This window comes from Phoenix dactylifera, chromosome 3, assembly GCF_051530095.1.
Source record: "Phoenix dactylifera cultivar Ajwa chromosome 3, Ajwa_hap1_PhDact_Kaust_v1.1, whole genome shotgun sequence".
Taxonomy (NCBI): Eukaryota; Viridiplantae; Streptophyta; class Magnoliopsida; order Arecales; family Arecaceae; genus Phoenix; species Phoenix dactylifera.
This window is the reverse complement of record NC_143192.1, coordinates 47,628,581-47,644,463: the sequence shown is the minus strand read 5'-3', so window position 1 is coordinate 47,644,463 and position 15,883 is coordinate 47,628,581. Positions and strand designations below refer to the sequence as shown.

The following is a 15,883-nucleotide window of genomic DNA, read 5'->3' as shown; positions in this document are numbered from 1 at the left end:
TGGAAATTTCCCCTGGTTCAGTATTCAATGCCTCTTGCTTGTCCACTTGAATTTTGATCTCTTCCACTTTACATACGTGTTTATGTCATATGTATATATATTTATATTTACGTCCATATATTATGCATGGATGTATGCATAAAATATATATTCATCGATAAGGTTCGCCGCCTTGGTATTGGATACTGGTATCGTCTTATTACAATATTGGTATGCAGTTCGGTACAAGAGGGTGAGTTGTATCGAGCATCGGTACAGTATGAGACTGCGTACCGGTTTGGTAATGATATGGTACGGTACACTCGGTATGGCAAACCTTGTTCATCGATATATCCAGTTGTACAGCTTCCTATGTTTCAAAGTTTATCCTATTGGCATTTTTGTATATTGTCAAATTCATATCCTGTATCTGCATCTGTGCTTTGTTGTTCTGTTCGTATTTATTTGTGTGTGATTTCCAGATTGGGCATTTGTTCTATCTTGATTTCAGTGTCAGGCTATCAGAATGCATTCTCAAGTATGCTGAGATATGTATTCTTAGTGCCAAAGAGTGTGATTCTAGATAGAAGTTTTGAGGAATCCCACTTTGTTAGGGTTGCCAGCGAGGGATTGAAATCATTCGCTGAAGTGATAATTTGGTCCTTTTGTAATGGATGTTTTATATGATTTACATGGTCTAGTAAATAGGAGAGACTGTTTAGTTAAGGAATTGGACATTACTAAATCATATCGTAGTTAATAGCTGCTATAATGAAATTCATGCTTTAGTTGTTGTTGTCATAAAATAAAACCATTGTTCATAGCTGCTAATAATGAGGTTCATGTTTTTATTGATGTCATCGTAAAATAAAATTAATTCCAACATGTGACATGTATTTTAAAGCTTTAGAACATGTTTATTTCCAAGGATGGCAAATATAGTGTTCAGTTTTAAAAAAGGATTTTTTGCATAGATACCCTTCTAAATATCAGATTTTGCATGAATATCCTTTCAAAATTGATATTTGCATGTATACCCTCGTAAAACTTTGTTATTGTACAAATGGCCCTAATATAACGGTTGTTCTAATGGTGTTAAAAAAAATTATATTTATATTAATTAAAAATAAAATAAAATTTTAAAATTCTGCTATTGTCCCTGCCTTTTTCTCCTACCATCGGGATCGCGATCTATTTGCATGTCTATCCATTAAGGATATTTTAATCATTTTAATTTAAAACCGTTAATCTTTTAGCGTCGTTACATAACATGAGTACATATGCAAAAATAAAAATAAAAATAGGGTAGAATAGCAAAACAAGTGTTTTACGAGGATATACATGCAAATATCAATTTTGGAAGGGTATTCTTGCAAAATCCAATATTTAGGAGGGTATTCATGCAAAAAACCCTTTAAAAAAGGGTTCTATATCCTCATGTATTATTAGTGTATAGGTGACTTCTCTACATTTCTTCTGTCTGGACTTGGTATGACATGTTAGAAGTACGTTCCTGGCTGCTGACAGACAAGGGTGCAAGATGCAGTACTCAATCTTGGTTTGGGCCAATAAAAATAAGAACAATGATAACCTTTTTAAATTGCTCTTACATAGTTGCTGAGACGTCAAATAGGTGTTTCCGCTTGGTGTCTGAGGTTTATATTAAAATTTTCTGCGACTTAGAAATCCTTGTAGATAATTTCTTAGAATAACTTACTTGGTGATGGATATTACAATGCTGCTGCTTTGCACTTTTCCTCTTTTTATTCCATTTTTTCCTTGGTGATGGATGCTGTCTGCTAATTTTTTGCAGTTTTTAATTATTTTAATAATTTTTGTTGTTCATCACAGTCATCAATGAACTTTGCATTGCTTGGAAGGAGTTCTTATACTATGTGCTACTTTCTTGTAATGTTCATTTTATATGCATCCATTTTCTTCTATCTCTCTCATTCGTTTCCTTGTCTCTTTAGATACATCTAAAACATCACGAGCTTGCAATATTGCTGTATCATGCCTCGAGCGCTTGGTTGTGGAGTTTCGATCGCATCACTTAGATTGTTCAAAGGAAATTGCTACCACTATATTCCCTTTGCTTCTTGTTCTTCCAAAGGTCACATTTCGTTCTATTTCAATTGTTATCTTCCTGTACACCTTTCTTTTCATGATGCATATCTAGTTATGATTACTAAATTGTCCTCGTTCCGTACTTCACAGACATGGAGGGTGAATTTGAAGGCTCTGGAATTAGTTAAGCAAGTAGAATGGCCATTTTATATTGAAAGCTCAATTGTATGTGATTCATCTTTTTCTGATCAAATGAAGGTAAATACCTTGAATGTATGAACTTCAGATGACTACTATCATACTTTGATTATTGTATGCATATCTTTTTGATTACTGTAAGCTTTCTGATGGTAAGCTGTGTATCATCCTTGAACATTGACGTTACAAACTTTTATATCAACTATGTCATGGCTCAGATATAGAAGTAAGGGTTGGTAACCAATTGAAGATTGCCCCTTTTCACTATCTTCTCATCTTCGCTTCCATCCTGCTGTCTATTTCCCAAATACTAATGCTTGAATTCATGCAAAAATATTCTTGTTAGCATGCTCTGAATTATTTCCATGGACCATTTCATGGAATATCTGTATTTTATATCCTTATGGCATATGATTTATAAAATTTGTGATATGTGAAAATGCCTAGAATTCTAGTTTCTTTGAAATTCGTTTTAGAAAGAATGTGAGTAAAAATGTTTTGGGGTGTGCTTGGATCTCATCGTTTGTCTATATTATAATTAAAAGCACCCCTTTCTGTCCAGAAGCAATCCAGCATTTGGATTGTCGACTCTGTCCGGGCACCCATAGCTTTTTGATTGTTAAGTTGTTGAACATACAAATATTCTCTCACACATATCTCTTGCTCATATCACAATCCAGTTTTTGTATCAGGATTATTTCTACATCTCAAGCTTTGAGGTCGAATCTCTGTCATGACTAGATGAACTATCTCCCACAAGTCTCTTGCCTTCATTGCATTTCAAATCTCTCTACCATTCTTATCCTGATTCTTTGTAATTTCTCTCTTTTCTTTATCTGAATTTCCAAGCACCCCCCTTCCTTTCTCCTCCATGCAGTGCTGTATGCCCTGTGATACGAAGCCGGCACCCAACTTCGTCACGAGAGAGTTTTTCTTGCCCTCAAATTCCTACCTCTTGTCCTGTTCATATGTTGTTTTCTTATTCCATAAAGTGAATAACCTACCTTTGCAAGAAAATGTTCTTTTTCTATCCTTCTTCCATTGGAATTGGATGGCAAAACTATACAAGTAAAGCAAAACTATTCCCCCTTTGTAGAGAGAATAAAACTGGAAAAACATTCCTAAACTATGATGTTTTTCTCAAAAATAGAGGAATGCTTACGATAACTGTTAGTATATTCATATATATATATATATATATTATTGAGGGCATATGACCATCTTAAGTCCTGCTTAATCCCTTCCTCGTACCTACAACTCTTCCTCTTAACTTTTCTTTGGAGTTCGCTCCCGCTAGAGCTTGAATGCCACCTGTTTCCTTGAGCAAACAGAATCCAATGCCAAAGAGACATAAGCAAAACCCTTCCCACCTTTTCTGGATTTTGAGGACAAGGGAACAAAAACATAAAAAAATGTGAACCCAAAGGGAGGAGTTTGTGAAGCAGGTCTGGATATCATATTGATTAATGTTGTGGCAAGAAAAAAGCCAACATAAAGTGTAACTCTGTGATTGCTTGAAAAGGATGCTACCTGACAGCTTGGTCAAGGTGAGAGTCATGACATTCTTGTGGCTCATACATGTCTAGTTGTGTAATTGATCAAATTAGAACCGATAAAATGTTGGAGGTTTCAAAGTGGACTTGTTAAAAAATGCGGCACAATGAAGTTTTATCAAGGCTCTATTTCTGCTTGGCCTCTCATAAATACTGAAAAATTTATATATTCTAGCTGGAGGATTGGGGCAAAAATCATAATCATGCAAAATCTGTGATAGGCATTTTAAATTGAGGATTTATGCAGTTGTTCATGATCTTCCAAGAAGAAAAAACACTAAAAATGATGTATTTGGTGGTCTCTTGCCCTTGCATCAGGTGAACAAAATAAATAAAACCTAGAGTTACCATGCTATAATATATTTAAGCCACAAGTTGAGAACTCAAACCAGTGTTGATGATCTTTAAATGTTAAAACATGTAAAAACTCAGCTTATTTGGATGCTTTTAAAGCATAAACCAAATCAGAATATTTACATGATGCCATTAAAATTGTATATTTTGGGAGCACCTGATGCATAGTGATGAAGTTTGTCAGACTTAAGATTTGATTAAAGGTATTTTGGATGTTGTGATTGTGTTGTGTGTTGTGTTTATAAATAGATACACCTGTCAACTTGTCTTATCTAATATGTTATTCAGATACTGTGTGCTTTTTTGATCATGATTAGTATAAATTGTCTAATATCATCTGCTATTGTGGGTTGTTTGATATCTTAATTCTTCTCGTGAATCATCCCAAATAATGGAACAAAATGCTGATTTCAAGTCCTCATGTTCCATTCCTGTTCCATTGTGGCTCCTATTACAATTCTTTGTTATTCCTCTGAACCAAATTAGATGCGAGTAATGGTCATTCGTATTCGTTTGGGAGTAAGTGATATGTTTAATATGAATTAGTCGTCAGCATGCATGGTACAAAATGGGAACAGAAGATATCTTTGTATGAATTAATTAGTGCTATCTGGGGTATATTATGAATACAAATCATTCAATTAAAGATAAAATTTTAAAAATATGGTTACTGTTTGTGTTCCTTAATCAAGGATATATTCAGAATATTGATAAATTGATTCCCCTCTAGAATATTACTGTTTAAATTGAACTTTAGAATGGAATCACTATTCATTTCCTGTGCATTCTTTCATAACGTCAATTCCGATTCCTTATTTTCCATTCCCTCCCATTCTGATGGTCATTCCTACTCTTTTTTAACCCTGAGAACGAAACAAGGCTCATGACTACATGACAGGAGCCTGGAAGCAATTTGGTTTCTTGAAACTTGATGGGCAAAAGTTGTATAAACAACAAAGAAGAATGAAATATTGATTAGAATGCCCATATAAAATTCAATGCAGCACGTCATTGTATCTTAATATCGTGGGTGCATGTGCATTATATCTTTGTATGTGTATCTACATGCATTTGTATTCATCTTGTTTTGCATGTGTTTTCTTTTCGTCATACTTGTTAACGATGCATATTCTAAACTGTGATAAGTGTAAACCTAATGCAGAATCTGGAATTTGCTCATGCCACTTCCATGAACATGAAAACTATTGGAGCTTTAGCAGAAATGTTTGCAACAAATCCTGAAGAGCATATGCAGTGGTTGGTTGAATGCAGCAACTGTGGTGGATTGTCAAAGAGTTTATTCTATCTCATCATGTTACAGGCACTAATGGTGCAGAATGAAGGTATGCATATTAATTATTAATGATTTGTTGGGAGCACCTAAATCCAGCTATGATTTTCTGTCACATTTGGAATTAACTTTTATTTGTTGTTGTCCTGCTAATTCGTGCTGATTCATATATCTACCATTGCTACTAAGGACCTGTTTCTGAAATTGGAATCAGCACATGCAGTTGCTCTATTTTAGTTGCCTAATTATTGGATGTGACAACTTTTAACAAGTGTTCTATATCTCATGCTGTTAGAATCTGGGAGCCTATTGAAGCTATATCAAGCTTGCTTTTCTGCACTCAAGAATGAGTGGCATGAGATGGAACCTCAGGGTGGTTTTAGTCTTGTTGATGAGGTATATCTGTAGTGTCAGACTTTTTATGTATATTTTTTTAATTTTTATTTTTATTCTTATTCTCTTGCACCTTATTTGCAGCTCAACTTGGACAAACTTGATAAATCTTGCATAGGATTGGTGAACCAGCTGCTGAATGCTGATGTTGACATTTTGAATGTCAAAATCCTAATTTGCATTTTTTGGAGCCTACTGAAAAGATACATGGAAATAATTAAACAGAATACCACGGTGTGTGGATTCTTAATATTACCTTTTTTTCCCCAGAATTTCAGTAGAACACAAGCCTTGGATGCTTGAAGTAAATGCTGCCATTCTAGGTTTTGGTGATTTGGTCTTCTTGTTAACGAGTATCTACATTCTTTTACATGCAGGCGGTTACTGATGAATGGCTCTCTATACTAAATGAATTGTTTGTCTTCTTCGTAACTTCACTGTCGAAGAATGTTTTTAAAAAGCATCTTCAATTTCTTGTGACTAGTTGCAGCAAAGCTCCTTTTCAGTTTCTTTCGAAATATTTTGCAGAAGAAGGTTTGTGATGATAAATAATCTTCCTTTTACCTAGCACTTGTTCAATTATGTAATGTCTCAAACAGTTAAACTAATATCTACTGCAAAATATCCTTTCTCTGGATCTTTCTACCTTTCTTTTTCTTTCATTTCTCATCCGCAACAACAGCTGCATATTTGGAAACTCCAAAAAAGCCATAGCAGTTTTTATCTTGCATTTCTTTACTGATTTGTTTGAATAATTCCCTTTTTTACTTATTGTGATGCTCTTTTTGAAAATATATGTTTCTATTTATAGTATCTTTCCAGGATGATCTCGTGTAATTGGATTGAACCATTGTCATTCTGTGTTTACTTTCTACTCATGTATGATTGTTTATTGTAAAGCTTCATTCTAATTTAAGGTTTAGCTTATTCAAATTTATTTAAAGGGCTTTTTTGGATTTAGCTTATCCAAATTAATTTAAAGGGCTTTCTGATAGCTTAATTTTTCTTTTTATATTTCACATAAAATATATATTTTTTGACTTGGCTTGTGGGATCTGGAATGGCCTTTGAAATTGCCGTACGTTTGTGTTATATCATTGCAGATTCTTTATTTTTGTTTCTATGGAGATGGGTATGCCTGCTACTAGATTGGATTTGTTCTGTCATGCTTGCAGTGGTCGAGGAATAAATTGTTGAGGTATATGCATTTATATATTTGATAGGATGCACATATATATGTCACCTGTCTATATTTCTCGACCACCGCAAGCATTTATGTTGGAACATATTGAGTCTGGTATCTCTACCCCCTACCTTCCCCCTTCTCTCTCTCTCTCTCTCTCTCTCTCTCTCACCCCCTCCCCTCCTGCCACAGTAGAAAGGATTCACAAAGTAATGTTTGTGTATGCATGTTACTGGGTAGCCTAACGAGTGGGTACGGGGTGTAATTTCTCTTGTGCATTTGTGTGTTTTCTACTCCTTTTTTTCTTTTTCCCTTTTTTTCCTGTTTGGCGGGGCGTGGAATTCTGCACATTGGTCTGTGAGGCTGAGTGCGAAGGTGCTCTCATGTGTGCATGAGAGAGAGAGAGAGAGAGAGAGAGTATCACAGTATTTCTCTAGTTGATATGTAGAAACTGTAAAATTAGGACCAACCATGTGCATGCGTGTGCATATCACAATATTGGTTAACTTCACACTTGATATGTAGAAATTATAAAGTGAGCCTAGATGAATTGATGCTTGCGCTTATGTTGGATCTAGCAGTGTACTGAATGCAGAACATTGAGTGGACTTTGTTATGTGTACCTGTGTTTTGTTACTATAACTCTGAACCAATACCTAGTTGTGTTTGAGACTAAATTTGAAAATTCAACCTGGATATCCAGGCCTCTCATATATTATTATATTGATGGGCTATTGCTATCTAGAATAGAAGGTTCCAAGTTGGAGATGTGTCATATAATATGATCTCATTGTTATGTTTATGGTTTTTATGGGTCATTGTACTATAGCAATTTAAAAGATATTGCAAATAGTGAGTTTTGGAATTAATTGCCATTATATTCTTGATTTCTGTGCGTTGCTCGTATTCAATGGCTTCAAGAGCTTATATCAATATATTCTGGCCATTCAAGCCAGTTCTTTTAATTAGGATTACTTATTTAAACTGATCGTTACAAAATTTAAACCAGTTCATTGACTGATTCTACAAAATCTTATTTTTGGCTTATCCTGATTTCTTCAATATTTTATCATTGATTTTTGGTGCATTCATTTCCAAATTTTGTCATGTTTTCACTGCAAAATATGATTAGACCAGGGAGCAGAGATCATTGCAATAACAATGCTAATTTTGGTGAATAATAATCATTATAAGTAAATTATTATTTTTTTACTCATAAAGGAACAAGTGGGAGCTCATTGTATTCTGCATGCCTACACAGTACTTGTAATTGAGAGTTCTTTTTTGGGGTTTTAACATGCTATATAGAACTTGACATCAGCTGTCTTTTTCTGAGTATCCTTTGGCCTTGCAGGTGTTCCTGTTGAAATTCAAGTTGAAAGCCTTCTTTTGTTTTCTACTATTTGTTCTATGAGTGCATTATCTGAAGGAGGCATTGATGAAAACAGTCATTTACAGCTTCTATTGGGATTTCCTTCACTTCTCATTCCACTTTCAAATGAAGACAAGGTTTTGCTTTTGACTCTTGGAGCTTCTTGTTTGTTTCCAGTTCTTACAAAGTGTTGAAAATCTGGGTTTTTTTCAAGAAAAAAAATGAAGGTTTTGAATATTAGATGTGAATATGATCATCTACACTCAGTTGCAACCTTTTGTTTCTTTTCCAACTATAGAGTCAACACTGGCTTTTTGTGTAGGATGTAAGAACAGCTGCTGTGAATTGCGTTGAAGGACTCTACAAAATGTGGCGGCTTTTTGATGTTTCTCGGCTAAGAAATGGTTTTTAAAATCTTTTCAGGCTTTTCTTTTTTACATCTTGAACTTAAATGATTCTCATGAGTAACTGACTGTTATAATATGCTGTACTGGCAGGGAATGATACCATATTGCCTCGTTGTGTATCATCACCGACCTTTGGGGACTTTTTAGAGTCTATAGTGAGCCAAAAGAAGCTGATTTCCTCGGATGTGAATTTTCTTCCTTCATATTTGACATCAATGCTAAGCTTGTCTGGACATAACTTCTTAGTTCCTGAGAGCATTCACAATAGGTTAACCTCTTTTTCTCTTTCCTTTTTTCCCCCCAAATATTCTTGATGTATTGAAAATCACGGTATGCTGTGGCTTCACACTGTATAGGTCATTTGCTAGTTTTCATGGCTTTTATGATTTCCATATCATATTCATTACTATTGGACAGTCTTCTGGAATTGTTAGTTGGGTTTTAGATGAATTATTTCCCATCTAGTATGAAGGTAATACTAGTGGAGTGACATGCTGTGGTGTTACTTTTTTAGTTTCTTTGCATGTATATCTGCAATCAGATTTCTTGTAATGTGCTGGTTGGAAGGTGTAGGATTGGTCTTATGCATTATAGGCTTATCATGATTAGTCTTGCTATTAGAAAGTAAAGGAGCAAAAAGAACAGTGTCACCAATGGATTTTTTTTTTGCTTTGGCCTTGACATGTACATGTATGGCTATTTATATGCCTAAACCCACATGCAGATCTATAATGTCATCACTCCCAGGTTATTGTTAAGTAGATATGCACCGCTTATTACTCTTAAATTGCCATGGTGTATAAAGCAATTTGTGAACTTTGACAGAAAACTTGTTAGGGTGAGGTCATCACTGTGAATTCTCAGAGTTACTGCATACAACCTGACAGAACTTCATTATGAATGACTATAATACAAGCAACTTACATCAGCAAAACATAATGATTCATACTCTAACCTTCCTCTTTCAAGTCACAAGGCATTTATATAAACACGCCACAAAATCACACTACAAGTCTAAAGATTCACTGCTGCAACTTTCATATTAATCTATTTTATTGGCTTCATGTTTGCTGCAATAAAAATCTTCCAGACAAATTCTGCATTAACCTTCATCTATTTTTTCCTCTTGTTTCTTTGGCCAATCTGGAACCTTTCTGTAAAATTGACACTCAATGAATCAGGACATTGTTGATGATTAACTGATTGCTATTGCGATCTACTGGAAAGGATGGACTTCTCCATCCATGCTGGTGCATAGAGTTTAGAAATCTGACCATTCTTGAAAAAATTATTCAATTTATGACCTTAAGGATGAACTTCTCCATCCATGCCATGCATAGATTTTGGAAATCTGGCTATTCTTGAAAAAAGATATTCATATTATCATTGGCTGTCTGACCTTTTATCATCCTAATATACAATTTATCTGTGTTTTCTTTTCAGGTTTGATCAGCCTACAAAGGATGCCATATTGCTTTTTATTTTGAGTTTTGCTCTCAGATTTTCCTCTTATGGAAAGGTTTGTCTTAGTTTGGGTTAATACAATGAGTTTTATTCATGGTCTGCTGGCAGTACATGGTATACCATACCATACCGAGAGGAAATCGGTATGAAAACTTAACTTGAAGTTGGTACGAGCTCCGTACTATCCGTTCTGAGGCGTACCGCCCCATACCGAGGCATACCGAAACGTACCAAAGTATGTACTGGTCTGTACCGAAGCGTATCAATATGGACCAGGGCGTACCGATATAAAAATTAAGAATGGTTAGAGAGCTATTTCGGTATAGGAGTGTATCGTACCATACTGAACCGATAAGGTACCGATATGGTACCCGGTACTGAGATTGTGGACCATGGTTTTATTTGTTGGCCATTCAAGAATTTCTATTTTTTTTATAAAATTAATTGTGCATTGCTTGCATATAAATGTAACGACTTTCTTACTGTTTAGCTATATATAAAATGGTCCATATAGAAAGCTAATGAATTTTATACCTTTTCCCAGCTAATGGTATTATCATTGCTCAAAGGAATGGGAGATAGAATATTACATGTAGAAGGAGTCACATCATTACTGTTAGCACTTCTGGAAAGACGCAATAAATACCACTTTGGACTTGACAAAGTGCAGCAAAAACTGTCAAAGACTGAAGTAGAGACCTTATGCTTGCTTTTGGAGGTAATTTTAACAGTATTACCTGAAACTATCCTTTCACACTGTATTGTACTGTGGTTCCTCCTTTAACATGCCTCGCCTGTTAACTATTAGGATGCTTTAAGTCAAGCTTCTAATGTTTATAATGTTTCTGCAGGTTTGTGTTCCAGTATCAAGCTCTGCGCATATTGATGCTGACATCGTAGATTGTTTAAGAGTAAGTTGAAGGGCCATCGATATTATTTGATTTTGTGATTTCATTCTTTTGCGACAGCTTTATCATATATGTCGATATTCTAGTTGGTCTATCTTTATTTTATCTCCTTGAATGTTGCGACTTTCAGGTGGATGCTTCGTCTCCTGATGATGCTGCTGTTGTACGACCATGCGTTACTGTTTTGCAATCTCTGACACCTGCCATGTATGGTTGTTTGAAGACTGAAAGACAGGTATATGCTGAATCATTTTAGTCCATATTGTCAGACTGTACTTTGAGCTAATAAGCTCAGGGCCATAAGACCCATAGCGTTTATTTTTTTCTTATGCAGTTGTTTGTATGCACTACATAAACTTTTCTTTTGATGAACTAGCTAGTAACTTCTGATGGTGATACTGTGGTTTTACCATGACTTTGTGCCATATTCATATCAAATAATTTGCAGATAGACATGCAAAGGCAACATACATATAAGAAAAGATTCATGTTTTACTTGAAGTGGATTGGTGTTTTTGAAATTTAATTCTTGATAACCCAAAAATACAAATATGAAAACAATCATCAACTTTTCAACTTTTCCTGGAGAAAGTATGTAGTTGCAGATAGTTGGGCACATGTCATTATGTTATGTGGTATGAGACTGGATATATTTAATATGGGAAATGCAAGATAGAGTACTAAGTTTGTTCAGTTGTTCTCAGCCTCTAGATTCCTTATGCTGTCCATTACATGTAGTGTTCACTTGTTATGCAATCAATATTTCTTCTTGTTTTCTGTTATAAGCATCCTTTCTCTCTCTCTCTTGATGTCTTGTCCCTCACCATTTATTCTCTCTCCAAGTTATTTAATGTGAGAGATCAGTATGAAGTTATCTTCAAATCCACAGGCATTGCAGAACATGCTATTCAAACACCTAGTGACATAATGAATCATTGTTCCATGTCTTTCCATGCATCCTTAGGAGTAATAGCTTAAAGTGGTTGTATCTATGTTGTACATGTTGTACTTGTTTGTTAAATTGAGAGTCAGCAATCTCTTGTCAAGCTTGTTTGTTAGCAATATTCTGGAGAATATATAGTTACCTTGCTAGTTTGGTCTGGAGGTAGTCTTTTCTGGATTGCCATTCTTTCTTTTTGTCTTCTGATACCCAAATATCTCCCATCTTTTGCTTAGAAAATAAGTTTGGGAATCATTGCAGGAATTTATATAATTGTTGTTGGCATGTTAATTGCAGTGACATGTACTAGATTGTGAACTGACATTCATGTGATGATCTGACATTTATATAATTTTTCAGGATCAGCTTTTTGGCAACCTTGTTTTGCTATTCCGGAATGATAATGGAGACATACGAAATGCCGCTAGAGAAGCTTTGTTGAGAATAAATGTGCGTACTTTCTATAAGAAACTTTTCTGTTTGCTGAGATTTTATGTAGTCGAGTTTCTTCTGCTTTTGGTATATCATATTGTAGCCTTCTATATTTCAACTTTAATAAGACTGATTTTGTTTCTGTTGTTAAATGCATGCTATCATGAGTTAGCAAACCTAGTTTACTTGGAAAGGTTTTTTTGTTGGTTATCTAGTTTGATATGTTTAGTATTCATTTCAAGAAATTTGTGCAGTCTAGATTCTAGCTGAAAAATGTAATGCTAGAACAAAAGTCTGCATAGGAGAACTGCAGTACAGGAGTCCTATATTTTGTCCTTTTTGATACATACAATGATGCTACATGTTAAAGACTGCTTGCTAGGTTGGACTAAATTATAGTGCTGGGAGAAGAATCTGGGAAACTCCATTGCTGCTGACATAAACCACCTGGAAAATGAGTATCTTATGTAAATTCTTTATACACATTCACTGAGGGCAGGGAAATTTGGGCTCTGGACGTTTGTCAATTTCTCAAGTCCTAGCATGATAGGTGACTAAACTAATATGTAAGCAAAGATGTTAGGTGAAAGTAAGATGTTTTTTTTTTTAAACTTCTGCTTCATGTAGCGTATAATCCTTGTTTATATGTTTTGATTGGAGTGCCTTGGGACTATTATCATCAACCATTTAAATATTACTTTTTAATCTAGTGCAGAGCTTTCACATGCAATATGTTGCCAACTTACAAGGTTGTGTAATGGATACGATAATTCATTACTGATTTTGTTGATTGATGCAACTCACTGACTAAGCTGGCATCTGTTGCTGTAATAAATTGATATATTGATAATTGAAGGTTACCGTTGAAGTCACTAATGGGTACTGGAAGACTTGCTATTTTTCAACCGATCATGGACATCATGCTGATATGCGTTAGTAACTAAATGCTAGAATCATGCATGAGATTTTTTTTGGAGACTTAATCATTGCGACATTTATTTTTCTATTCACTTAATTATTCTAATTAATGTATGTTTTGATGAATCTTGTATCATATTGCATGGAATTTTTATATACCTGTTATAGTTCTTCAACAACTTGCTCATATTTTCTCAATACTGGTTCATATGTATTTGGACCTAGAGTGTTTGAGGTCTTTAAGATCTTTCTGTAGGTTGTTCTGTGCTCCATCAATTACACTCTCTGCTACACACTTACACATATTTCAGTTTGTGTTGGAATATAATGGAATAATTATTGAAGCACTCTAGCTTTTTTTGCATACAACATGAAAAAGGACTTTCATTCAGTGGGAAGAAAATTCTGATGAAGTAGCTAGTTTAATATGAAAAGTATACATGATGAATTGTGAATTAAGAGATGGTTCTGTGCCTCTCTCTCCTAGAAATGAGTCATGGCATGTTGCCCCATAGCTAAAGCTTGGCACATACTTGTAGTTTCATACATTAGAGTTGTTACAGAAGAGTTAAGAAGTTTTCTTAGCGTTATTCCATTGCTCTCGTTTGCTTGTTCTTTGCGTTAATTGATGTAATTGTATCTGTTTTTCTTGACTAATGTAAATCAACAGTAGTACTAAACAACATACTGGATTCACTTCCAAGCATTATGCTTCTTGTTTGGAGTCCGTTGCTACCCTTGTCTAAAGTGCTGGTTATGCTGTATGATATAATTGATGGTTATGCTTTTTCTTTGGCAGATCAACCACTCAACCATAGTTAGGTTTCTTGAATTTATTCTCTTACAAGGTCATGAGATTGGCTCCTCAAAAAGAGTGAAGAGAAAGAAAAATCTGATTCATTTCAGTTTTGGCATCTCTCGAGATACATTTAGTAAAGAAGAACCAACACTGTCCATTCTTGTCTCTTTTCTTGATATTTTGTTATTCAAGAAGAATATAGAGAAAAGGTTTGTGCCAACCATACCTGTCAATCCTCCCCCCTCCTTTTTCTAGTCTTACCATTATATCTCACCGGTTGCTTCTGTATTTGCAGGGAATCCTTGGTACAACCACTTTTCCAGGCTCTAGAAAAACTTTTTTCTAATGATTGGCTTCTTGGTCTGATTGGTCAAGGTGAAAAAGGAAGCGGAGCCTTATCAGAAGTTCCTGAGTCCCTCATCAGTGCTGTCTATCAAGCTCAACAAATAACATTATTAATTCTTAAGGATATTAGTGATTCACTTTTACTGGATCATCCAATAAAAGTAATTATTATTTTCTTGTAGTGATGATTTTAGTTTAGCATGTTCTTTCTTATCATCTGCTTCTTCCTTATCAGAAACATTTAATTTTTATATCATTTTACATTTATTTTTCAGGATGACATGTTTGATAAGGTCAACATGAATCTTCTGATTGAATGTGCCCATACTGCTAGGGATGTCGCAACTCGCAATCATGTATTCCTGTTGCTCTCATCTGTTGCAAAGGTTTCTTCTAGATGGATTTCAGAACATATCGTTGATATATTTACTGTAATTGGAGAATCTGCTGTAAAGCAGGTTGGTCATCACATCTCTAAGTTGAATATTATTTCTGTCATCTGGATGGCTTTCAATTTTGTTGTGTTCCATGAAATGCTTTGGCCTCAGGAAGATATTGACATTTATGTAGGAGAGTTCTGTAAGAAAATAACTGCTACTAAAAATTGTTAAATTGGTGGTTACTGCAGATTGATGCTAACACCATTAGTCCTTGTATATTGATTGCTTTCTGTATGTACTCCTGGGGTCAGACTTCTTTTGTATAAAAACATTCAGTGTTAATGAAGTTGTGTGCTAAGGTTAATGAACTATATGCTACGGTTAATGAACTATATACAAGAAACCTAACAATTAAAAATTGTAACCTTATTATGTAAGTGATATGTTTGACATTATTTTAATTTGTCTTGAAGATCTCGTGTACATTCAGCTATTACTAACATGTTTTAGGTATTATGTTGTCCAGACTTCCAAAACAATATAATCTAGAATTTTACTTGATTATTAGTGATGATTCAGTAATACAAGAAGCAAAACAGAGGAATTAACTAATTCCCACTTTATTTTTCTCATTGATGTCAAAGAATGACAGTCATTCCCAACAAGTTTTGGAGGATATGATATCAGCACTGGTACCTTGTTGGTTATCAAAGACCAACAGTGTAGGAGAGCTGCTTCAGGTATTAAGATGTTGCAAGTCCTCACATGAACTTTGATTTTGCCTTTCTTATCATCCTGTTGATTGCATGGTTGCTGCTTTCAGATATTCATAAAAGCTTTGCCAGATGTCGTGGAACACCGAAGACTTACTCTAATGGTGTACCTTCTGAGGTACCAAGA

The 15,883-nt window shown here is 34.8% G+C and overlaps 1 protein-coding gene across 1 annotated transcript in view; it reads left to right on the top strand.

Moving 5' to 3' along the window:
- The window catches only part of LOC103716322 (ARM repeat superfamily protein), a 37,328-nt gene that overhangs the window by 11,054 nt on the left and 10,391 nt on the right, over positions 1–15,883 (top strand). Inside the window, exons 14-32 of the mRNA XM_008804274.5 lie at positions 1,953–2,092; positions 2,197–2,304; positions 5,314–5,494; positions 5,738–5,838; positions 5,920–6,069; positions 6,213–6,369; positions 8,373–8,527; positions 8,713–8,794; positions 8,888–9,065; positions 10,241–10,316; positions 10,806–10,979; positions 11,113–11,172; positions 11,300–11,404; positions 12,470–12,559; positions 14,259–14,467; positions 14,554–14,764; positions 14,879–15,061; positions 15,628–15,723; positions 15,807–15,874. Coding sequence (XP_008802496.4) covers positions 1,953–2,092; positions 2,197–2,304; positions 5,314–5,494; positions 5,738–5,838; positions 5,920–6,069; positions 6,213–6,369; positions 8,373–8,527; positions 8,713–8,794; positions 8,888–9,065; positions 10,241–10,316; positions 10,806–10,979; positions 11,113–11,172; positions 11,300–11,404; positions 12,470–12,559; positions 14,259–14,467; positions 14,554–14,764; positions 14,879–15,061; positions 15,628–15,723; positions 15,807–15,874 — 2,524 coding nt within the window. The remainder of the gene's footprint in view (positions 1–1,952; positions 2,093–2,196; positions 2,305–5,313; positions 5,495–5,737; positions 5,839–5,919; positions 6,070–6,212; positions 6,370–8,372; positions 8,528–8,712; positions 8,795–8,887; positions 9,066–10,240; positions 10,317–10,805; positions 10,980–11,112; positions 11,173–11,299; positions 11,405–12,469; positions 12,560–14,258; positions 14,468–14,553; positions 14,765–14,878; positions 15,062–15,627; positions 15,724–15,806; positions 15,875–15,883) is intronic.